This window comes from Gigantopelta aegis, chromosome 4 (genome assembly GCF_016097555.1).
Source record: "Gigantopelta aegis isolate Gae_Host chromosome 4, Gae_host_genome, whole genome shotgun sequence".
Classification (NCBI taxonomy): domain Eukaryota; kingdom Metazoa; phylum Mollusca; class Gastropoda; order Neomphalida; family Peltospiridae; genus Gigantopelta; species Gigantopelta aegis.
The window spans coordinates 101,126,181-101,137,491 of record NC_054702.1 but is presented as its reverse complement, the minus strand read 5'-3'; the positions used below and the strand labels follow the sequence as shown (position 1 = coordinate 101,137,491).

General features: G+C 36.6%; 1 protein-coding gene and 1 long non-coding RNA gene across 5 annotated transcripts in view; one reads left to right on the top strand and one right to left on the bottom strand.

The window, feature by feature from the left end:
* Positions 1-1,121: 1,121 nt before the first annotated feature.
* On the bottom strand, positions 1,122-5,176 carry LOC121372640. Its single transcript, XR_005957960.1, has 2 exons — positions 5,012-5,176; positions 1,122-1,527 (listed from the first exon to the last, which is right to left on the bottom strand). It is a non-coding gene; the product is annotated as an uncharacterized LOC121372640 (long non-coding RNA).
* Positions 5,177-5,228: 52 nt separating this feature from the next.
* LOC121371596 (girdin-like) overlaps positions 5,229-11,311 on the top strand; it is a 91,263-nt gene continuing 85,180 nt past the window's right edge. For 2 of the 4 annotated variants that reach the window (XM_041497604.1, XM_041497601.1), the window contains exons 1-2: positions 5,229-6,048; positions 7,051-7,139. In XM_041497604.1, the coding sequence (XP_041353538.1) occupies positions 6,004-6,048; positions 7,051-7,139 (134 nt within the window). In that variant the 5' untranslated portion in view covers positions 5,229-6,003. The remainder of the gene's footprint in view (positions 6,049-7,050; positions 7,140-11,311) is intronic. The other 2 variants (XM_041497605.1, XM_041497602.1) reach the window with 1 other exon arrangement.

The following is an 11,311-nucleotide window of genomic DNA, read 5'->3' as shown; positions in this document are numbered from 1 at the left end:
TTGGGTATTTCTCATTCCAGCCAATGCACCACGACTGGTATATCAAAGGCTGTGGTGTGTACTACCCTGTCTGTGGGATGGTGCATATAAAAGATAACTTGCTGCTAATTGAAAAGAGTAGCCTATGAAGTGGCGACAGCAGGTTTCCTCTCAATATGTGTGGTCCTTAATGATATGTCTGATGCCATATAACCGTAAAATAAAATGTGTTGAGTGCGTTGTTAAATAAAACATTTCCTTCCTCCTTAGTAATGATCATAGAACATAAACCAGAATAATTGATCTTGTTTGTAAAATAAAGATCCCTTGTTTCTAATGGAAAAATGTAGCAGGTTTCCCCTCTAAAACTGCAGGATTACCAAATGTTTGACATCCAATAGCTGATGATTAATAAATCAATGTGCTCTAGTGGTGTCGTTAAACAAAAAAACTTGTTACAAACAGGTTATTTTGACTCCTAATGGATGTGATCTAGATCAGTGGTAGAGTACTCATTTGAGGTCACCAGATTCAATTGCCTTTTATGGTTCTTTTTTACTGTTTTGTATTTTCAAACAATCCTTTGTGATTACATTGGAGAAAAAAAGTTTGGGGCGGGGTCTATGAATTGTAGGTCTATTGTACATAAATATTTTGTCGTAAATGCACGCAACTATGGCAATGCTTAAATTTTGCTATTGCAGTGTTAATATGATGCTGTGAGTACCATTCAGTTTGTGATATTGCCACTAATACACAAAAGAACACTAGTTGTACAGTAGTTTGTCAATATTTTGGGGAAACTACCACGTTCTGTAATAGTTCACAGAGTATCCTTGCTTCGCCACATTTAGTGCTTGATGATCATTGGATCGTTAATGCATGTATTTACCTGTGTGATTTGTAGTTCTTTGTTCCAGCAACAGATGGCGGGACGTAGCCCAGTGTTTAAGTGATCCATCTAGGATCGAACCTCGTCTAATATCGTAATACGTGCTATCCTGTCTATGCAAATAAAAGATTCCTTCCTACTAATTTGGGGGGGAAAAAAGGTAGCGGGTTTCCTCTCTTAGACTAAGAAATACCAAATGTTTTGACATCCAATAGCCGATGACAAATGCGTCAATGTGCTCTAGTGGTGGTATTAAAACAAACGACTCCCACCAACTGATAAAAAAGATGGACATCAACACTTCATTGAAGAGGTCAATGATGGGGAAGTAATATAATTACAGAGTAAACTGATCTCGGTTGGACGACACTGCGGTTGTATTTCTTGGAATTTTACACTATAATGGAAATTTAAAAAATAAAGTTATGAAGACTGGGTTAAGAACTGCAATTTATCTTGATCTTTGTAAATGTTTTTGTCCTCTTGTCAATAAAAATCAAAATCTGGCACGCATATCCTTCAGATGTCGTTCCTATGTACGGGCCGGGCCGTGATATAGTCCAGTAGTAAAGCGCTTGCTTGATGCGTGGTCGGATTGGGATCGATCCCCATCGGTGGGCTCATTGGACAATTTTTCGTTCAAGTCTGCACCGCAACTGAAATATCAAAGGTTGTGGTATGTACTATCCTGTCTGTGGAAAAGTGCATATAAAGATCCCTTGCTATTAATGGAAAAATGTAACGGGTTTCTTCTCTATCACGTTTGACATCCAATAGCCGATGATTAATAAGTCAATGTGCTTAGTGGTGTCGTTAAACAAAACAGAAATTACGTAGGCCTACGGGCCTGAATACATTTTAGGCTAAAATAATTTTTTGTCTTTCATCGATCAGTTCAGTATAATATTTAAAGAACAAGTAACAATAAATAGTTTGGATGAACATGATATTTACGTTTTAAATAATTCTACACATAATATACAGGTCTTTTTATATTGCTTTAAATTTAAGGTGGGACGTATTCCAGTGGTAAAGCGTTCGCGTGATGCGCGGTCGGTCTAGGATCGATCACCGTCGGTGGGACTGGTGTAACAAAGGTCGTGGTATGTAGGCCTACTATTCTGTCTGTGGGATGTTGCATATAAAAGATCCCTTGCTGCTAATCGAAAAGAGTAGCCCATGAAGTGGTGACAGCGGGTTTCCTCTCAATATCTGTGTGGTCCTTAACCATATGTCTGACGCCATATAACCGTAAATGAATCCGGTACCATAGCTTGGGGCGAAGTGACGTCAGCTCCGACCAACTCTCAGTGTAAACAAAAGCAGTAATTTATGACAAGACGCTTCTCTTTGGTCAACCTGACTTGTAAAACAGCATAAATGACGTGATAATATAATATAACTATTTAACTAAATATATTTCAAGTTGCATTAAGGGAACGAAATGGGGTTATAGTATTTTTCTCTGTTAAATAATCCAAAGGAAAAATGTACACTAAATTAGGCCTATTGGTATGCTACGTTGGAGCAAAAACGACAACCCACGATACCAAAGTGATCATTTTCTTTTCTTTGGGAGTACGTAATTGGTCAGTTCTGTGATGGGAAAGTCTATTTAATCAATGGAATGTAATGGATTGTTTAACGTGCACGTTCAGAGCAAGCTGTTGTAGCGAACGCCTGTCCTAGGCACAGGTGCCGCCGAGGCCGGCTCCTCCGTCCAGGACAGGAAAGGTGGGGTGGGTAGGAGGTGGGACCGACTGCACTGGCAGGTGCAAGGGAGTACCAGCAGTCCGACCGTAACCGGTAACAGGCGGAGGGTGGTATGGTGTTATGGAATTTGGAATGTCCTGTAGGATTAAGCCAAAGAGAACGGGTGCGCATTTTTAATGAAGGAATTTAGGCACAATTTTGAACGGTCGATCTAAATGGAAAGGCAGGGAGCTACGTATAGGTTTGGAATTTAGTAGGCCTAGAGTAGCTCGTTAATTGGACCTATCTCCCTGACATGTCTCCCTAGATTGCCCATAGGGGCCCTTAAAAGAGTGAAAGTCAGGTCAGGTCATAGCTAGGGCTTTACATGCACATTCAGAGCAAGCTGTTGTAGTGCACGCCTGTCCTGGGCACAAGATCCGACCTCGGCCGGCTTCTCTGTCCAGGACAGGAAAGGTGGGGGTGGGAAGGGAGGGACCGCCTGCACTGGCAGGTGCAAGGGAACACCAGCAGCCCGACCGTGGTCGGTAACAGCCAGGGGTGGGGGTGGGGTGGGGTTAGGTGGGTGGAGATGCGGGGGGGGGGGGGTTAATATCCTGATCTGTTCAGCTCCTCAATCAATAGTTTTACAGAACTATTTACAGTAATAAACTATGTCCATTACCATTTTAGGGCGACGGGTTATAATACATAATACCGGTAGGTATTTTTGTGTCTAGACAGCGTCAGTTAATTGGCTCGTCTGAAATACCAATCAAATATACACCGGCCAATCAAGAATAGAATAGACCAATTAACTAAGAATTAATTAATCAATTATCATTTCAGTACGTAGGTTAATGCATTAACAAAACAAGGTATAATTGTTTCGACTTGTTGTGTAGCCACTTTGACAATGGTGGTTTATTTTCTATTAAAAATAATATATACTTATTGCTGGTTTACTGGGATGCATATTATTACAGAACATTGCAATGCATAACTATTTTATCATCCCACAAAAACCAGGTAGATTTGTTTCTCTAGTTCTAAGACTCATTCCTGACGTTAATTATTACGTAACCATCAGCTCGCCAGAGAGCGTATTCACTGGAATGGAACAAAATGGCTGCGCCCGTTATATCTATTAGTCGTCACATTCAACCGTTTTATTAATTAAATATAACAATATACTTGTTAATATTAAGCAATTATGTGCATTATATATCGTTGAATATGCATACAGTGCTGTCCGGTGTATCGGCGCACCTAAGCTTTCAAGGACCATTTTCTATGTGAACATTGTGAAATATTTAATAAAATGCGTCTCTCACCAATGAAGAAGTGCATAATCTGAAATACACTACAAACTGTTTTATGTCTGTAGTAAATAAACATTTTAAAATGGTGCATAAATATAGGCACCCCCTTGTATCCAAAACGATTTGCATGTCCGGTGATGCGGCGCAGTAGATGTGGATCGTAGACCCCGCTATTTATAAACCGCCCATGACCTCACTTTTAGCCCTTAAACGCTACACTATTGTCCCAGAATTATTTTAGTACTTTTTTGTTTTGTCTAGTTAAAAATATTACTATAAAAATGAACGATCACATATGACCCATCTCATGATCAGTTTCGGAATCGTTTTCTTGAGTGGCACAGTACTGCAGATGCATACATGTTCATTGTCATGCATGGCTGAGATGCCTACATGGATTTTATTTTTCTCGGGTAGATTGTGCACACACGTGGATCTTATTTCGTTTTTATTTTTTATAACAATGTGACAATTGTGAACTGGAATGACTGTCAATTAAGGTGTAAAATTTTCGTTTTGTTTGCATGTCTGTGTTTTCTTTTTCGGTTTAAATAAAAAAAATAACCGAACAAAAATAATTACATTTATACTGTTTGCTATAATTTTTAAAATGCGGGAAAGGTGTTTTTAGACTGGTTTTAACCTTCTTAATATCAATAAGGATGACCTACTTCGCGTTTATAAACACGAAAACAGGTGAATGATTTATTTTGAAATTATTATATAATTATTGATAATTGTAAAAAAAAAAAAAAATTGCACCCTTAACAATAAATATATTGATACTTGATTAACCATTGAAAAAGGAATTGAACTTTAATTCGTTAAAAACTCCGACAACATGACAACTTCCTAAGCATACTTAAGCAAAATACCAAGTGCGCCGAATCACCGGACGCGCCGATACACCGGACACGGTTGTACCAGTCTAAAAGCCTTGCTTAAGCATCTCTTTAACAATATTTACAGTTGATGCATACTACAGTTGTTGACGCACGTGCGGTAAACTTTGCTACAGTTTAATGCTCATTTGTAGCGTAGAAATACTAATAAACAGGTAGCTATTTGGATAACAACTGTCAGTTTTTAATATTGGTATGCTTTAGAACCGAATGCTTATGCTCACCGAAACTGGTCTCCCTATGATAACTGTTGAATTTCCCATTATGTTAAAATATCGAGGTTTTGGCAATAGACATTGTAATATACATACAAAAAATATACCATTTAAGACCAGTAAAAATAAACTAAGAATATAGCTGCATCTAATAAAACGTGCTGGTTTGCGTTATTTTACTTGTGCAGTATACCTTCTGTTAATGCCATTTTCCTTTTAGAGTTGTTTCCCTTATAGCGTTTTTCTTTGCCACAAGATGTCGATGTCTGTTGACATGGCATTTACGAAGCTTCTCAAATTTCTTTTTAAGTTGAAAAAAAAAATTACAAATCACACTTTAAATTGATATATTAAATATTTCTGAAATAATCTAGACGTATTTTACATGACTGCGAATTGAGTAATAAGTTGTCAATTTCAGTGTACCTTTTAAAGTAAAATGTCTTTTTCGAGGGTCACTGAGCTCTTTTTTGATTGGCCATCACCTGCTGCAATGGAGTGACAGAGTTTTGGCAGCGAAATGTAGCCTCTGTTATGATTTTACCGGGAGTAATTACACATTGTATGAATTTGTCAGTTGCGGATTTTATATTTATGCATAAAAGATGAAAATCTGAATTAATAATTTGGGTTTGGAATTGATTTGCATTGTTTGCGACGGAAACCGTGTGAAAATATACACGCAATGTTTTTCTTGGGGGACCTCGGTGGATTTGAGTCATTGATTTCGGTGCGACTATAGATTGGAAGCCTTTGTACATGATCATACCTGTCCCGCATTCTTGGACAGTGTAAACACCGATACGCAATGCCTTTCTCGGCGGAAGAATTGTCCCAGTTGTGTTTTGGAATAACTTTTGAGCAGAGTTTTGTGTTGTAATTACAAAATGTAAAGTTATTTTGAGGATTTCTTTCGTTGATGGAGTGTTGGAAAACCACTTTGACATAGCCTGAAAATGTTGGATTATTGTTATTGGATTAGCGTGCACATTCTGTAAATAATGGCTACACATGCATCATTTATGGAAAACCCTTTGGTGGTGTGGGTAAGTACTTAATTAAGAGCATTTAGAAGAGTTCAGCACAGTTAGTAAGCCACTAAATCACATTAATTTAAGAAATTAAGGCCACTCCAATTATATTTATTGCTTTATGAGACCCCTTCCCATGGCCCAACAGAATGAGTTGGGGTTTTTTTTTCAGTTATAGGTTAGAAGTTAAAATTAAACATTAATTAAATGATTTACTGAATACATTTTTGTTGTGACTGGGTAAGTGTAGTAATATTTTAAATAACTTCTATTTTTATGTGTAAATTATGAAAACATTGGTCAAGGTATAAATAAAACAACAATACTCACATTTAGTGATGAACATTTTCGATTTCTTATTTCTGAATTTTTATTTTATTTTATACAGTTAAAAACAGATTACAGTGATATAGACACTTTAAAATAAAGAATTATCAAATACAGGGTTTAGTAGAATAAACTTGTGAAAAAAATATAATTTAACCTCCATTCATGAGCAGACAACATTCTTCATTTGCTGTTTTATTTATATTTTGACCAATGTTTTTACAAATTACATGGAATTTGGAAATAAAATATATTTGTTAATTCCGAAACGTTTTTGGATTTCTTTATATTATTATTATTTCTTTATTTAAAAATATGTCAAATGGAATTACAGCAGGTATAGGATCAGCGTTTTATTTCTCGAATTTAACTTGATGCCCATGGCTTCAACTTCGGGAATTTTAGTGTTGTTTTACATAGTCTAGAAACAGCTGATAAAACCCTAAGGATGTATATATATTAATTACTATACACCAATTCCGTTTTTAGTTATCTTAGTGTGTGGTTGTATGTGTGTGTGTTTGTATTTTTTTTAAAGAAAAAGTCAGAAGCCTCCTTTTAATTAAGTCATATATCCCTCTTTAATATTTACAATACATGTAATTGTATAGGGCTGACATTTTAAAACATATTTGCAGTATTTAACTACATGTACAGATGAAGAATTGTAAATGTGTTTGTGTTTTGTAGGTTAATACCTTTCACGTTGGAGATGTGAAGCCATTGACTTACAAGGATTTGTATGATGGGGTTTTCCTCAATGATGTTATGCAACAAATGTAAGTTTTTCTTTGATTTTAGATTCTAATGTTTGCCATTTAGTATCTAGATTAAAATATATATCTATATATTACATGGAATATTTGTTTCAGTATTGTGCACACCACACTTCACTGTTTAGAAATATTAAATAGGCTAGTAGTTGCTAATCAACTTTTAAATTGATTAACAGCTGTTGCTAGTAAAAATTTACAAAGTATAATATTTATATATTGGAAGGAACGGAAAGGAAGGGATGTTTTATTTAAAGAAACACTCAACCAGTGTTTCTGCCAAAAAGAAATGTTTGGGTATGGCGCTGTGGAATTGAAGGCAACCACAGTCAACAGGGGGTATGAAAGAAAATGGGTTATGTCTAAGGTTAGGATAAAGAAAATCATATATATAGACATGATAAGAGTAATTAATTTTGTCAAAAGGTTAACTTAAAAAAATAAAATCTTCAAAATGTTTGGGTATGTGGCTTACCCATTTTACCCTCTGGCAGAAAACCTGTCCGCACAATTTAATTAGATGGTTATATATCATCAGACTTATCATTATGGACCACACAGAAACTGTGAGTTAAATCCACTGCCACCAGGCATGGAACACAGGAATACCTATATGAGCTCAGGCCTTTTGATTTCACAGAAACAATTGTTTCTGATACCGTGTTGGTGAAATCACAGAACTGAAATTTTGTCTCCGATGGGTTCCCATGATCACAAGGCACAGAACACATGAAATTTGAAATCCTATGGCCTGGAGCTGCTTGGTATTTAACATATGGTCACGTTTGACACTTATATATGTAGTCTAGATAGCAAGAAAGAAAACCCTTCTTCCACAACAGAGGCCAACAAGGGATTAATATACTTACCTTTGTTTGACACCCAATAGCCAGGACAGCACGTACCATGATCTTTATTAGTTGTTGAGATAGAAAAACAAATCCTGATTAGTCAGTCCACTGATGGCATTTGATCCTTTAAGTTCAACCCATACTGATACTGATAGCACCTTGGAAATTTAGGTGCTTATTCTCTGAGCAACATCCCTTCCCATTACTTTGAATTCTGAGAAATATTATTTAAAAATTTACTCTTTGATATGCTTTACAACTAGATTTAACATCAGAACAACCATTAACACCAAACCTGATGTACTTATTGTAAATCAGATCCCAAATGTGCCCCACTAAACTATTTGATTGATAGGTTTGATTATTCATGTAATTACAGCTTCATTTACTTGTACTTGTGTGTATTGCTTTTGTATCCTCCGTGTAAGGCAGTGATTTATAGCAAATCAATAATCTGTTACAGAAAGTAATCAGCCAGTTCTCTGTAATTGCCAAGACACGTTCAGGTATACGTTTGTGTTAAGATGGCCAAGAGCCAATTTGTTACGGTATTTGGGGACATTAATGACCACGATGTGGTGTCTAATTACACCTGTGTCAAAATCAATGAGCTTTCTCTTGTGGGAGGCTAAATAAGAACTATAATTGTATTAGATGGCAGGCCTGTGGAATTACCAAATATTTGCCATTCAGTAGCCAATGATTAATAAATCAATGTGCTCTAGTGGTGTCATTAAACAAAACAAACTAACTTTAACTTGGTTTAAACACAAATTTAAATTTTGGGTGATTAGTACATACACCCCCACCACCACCCCCATCTCCCCCAAGCATAATTAATTCTAGAACGACGATAATAATACAGGTACCGGTACATAAGTTTTTAAGACATGAGCTAAAGATAGATGATGGAAATTAAAACGAAGACCTTCACATATGTCTGTGTGTAAAGATGATGAAAACCCACTATATAACAGGTTTCTCGAAACGACGGTTTCTTACAGTGAAAACAGAATTCAGCTAATGGAATATTAATTATTTATTATCATGCATTGACTTAATTGCTCAGGAAAGATAAACATGTTTCCTGTATTGAGTTATTGCTAAATTGGAGCATTTAATATTTCAGGATTTTAATGAGATCTATTGTTTAATTAGAAAAGGGTATTGACCAGTGAGAAGAAAATCTCTACTTAATTATGTCTCTAAATATTTGGTTTTATACGTTTTTTTTGTTCAGTTAAATAAATACTCTTGATTACTGACCTGTACATATATGTACATACATGTTGGGCATGTAATACACACATTATTATGGATTAATATTGCTAATTAATTCTACAGTGGCAGTGTATCTGCCAGAAAGAAATTTTGGGGTATGGCGCCATGGAACTGAATGTAACCACAGTCAACAGGAGGTATGGGGGGCTCCCCCAGAAAGAAAATGGGTTAAGTTTAGTGTTAAGGTTAAGAAAATCATACAATAATAAGAAACGAGTAATTTATTTTGTCAAAAGGTTAACTTAAAACAAAAAAATTGGGTATGGCGCCATACTCATTTTACCCTCTGGCAGAAACCCTGAGTAGTGAGTAAATCTGCAGATCTGTAAGGTAATTATGTATGGGAAGACAGAATGGTAATTTGAGATGTTAATAAATGGATACACATGTACACATTAACTGTGTATACCAGTACATGTCTAGTTTCCTCTACCTTCATTCAGATGCTTCGTTTCTCTTAAGTTTTATTTCAACTCGATTTTTGCATCTAATTAAGGTTCAAGCACGCTGTCCTGGATACACATACATCTCAGCAATCTGGGCTGTCCGCCCAGGATGGTGGGTCAGTGCTAATTGTTAGTAGTTAGTGAGAAGAGCCAGTGTATAGTGATCTTACATTTACCCAAACATTTTGTTTTTAATATATATATAATTTTAAATTTTTTTTGACAATTGGTGATCAGTCAAAATTTTTGTAGAAACTACTATTTAACATTTTAAAATTTGCATAGCAAACTGTGACACATTACTGAACAAAATGTATGCAGCCATAGATTCATTAAAACTCAATCACTCTGGGTGGAGACTGGTACTGTGATGTGAACCCAATATCTTAAAAATTAAACTTAATGGGCCAAATGTACAAAGCTGTGTTTTTTTTTTAAATGCAGGTGTTTAAGCATTGTGAATATATGAAATTACACACGTGTAAAATAAAACAGATATTTGTAAATTCAGCCCAATATATATATTTGTTTAGAGTACACGGTACATTGATTTATTAATAATTGGCTATTAGATGTCCGCAGACATTTGGTAATTTTTTATTTGCAGTCTAGGAAACTCGCTACAATTTTCTATTAGCAGCAGTGGATCTTTTATATGCACTTTCAGACAGACGGGACAGCACATATCATGACCATCGATATACCACTTGTTGTGGACTGATTGTTATGGGGGGAAATCCAATCAGAGAATGACTCCCCTGAGGTGGTTCGATCCAAATGGAATGAATGAAGGAAATGGTTTATTTAACGACGCACTCAACATATTTTATTTACAGTTATATGGCGTCAGACATATGGTTAAGGACCACACAGATATTGAGAGAGAAAACCTGCTGTCGCCACTTCATGGGCGACTCTTTTCGTTTAGAAACAAGGGATCTTTTATATGCACCATCCCATAGACAGGATAGCACATACCACAGCCTTTGATATACCAGTCGTGGTGCACTGGCTGGAGCAAGAAATAGCCCAAAGGGATCGATCCTAAACCGACCACGCATCAAGCGAGCGTTTTACCACTGAGCTACATCTCAATCCAAACGGACCAGTGCTGTAGTGACAGCTACATCTCAATCCAAACGGACGAGCGCTGTAGTGACTGAGCTACATCTCAATCGAAACGGATGAGCGCTGTAGTGACTGAGCTACATCTCAATCGAAACGGACGAGCGCTGTAGTGACTGAGCTACATCTCAATCCAAACGGACGAGCGCTGTAGTGACTGAGCTACATCTCAATCCAAACGGACGAGCGCTGTAGTGACTGAGCTACATCTCAATCCAAACGGACGAGTGGTGTAGTGACTGAGCTACATCTCAATCGAAACGGACGAGTGGTGTAGTGACTGAGCTAGATCCCGCTCAATAGAAATGTACTCCTCTTTCTTGGGCTGACAGCCTGAACAGGACAGCGTGTTTGAATCTCACCTGAATACACATGTAAGCATAGTAATTTCAGCACCATATCAAACTGTACATGGATCAAAACAGACTTCCTCCCCCTGTACTTCAGCTTGTTTGTAAATTTGCATTGATCAAGT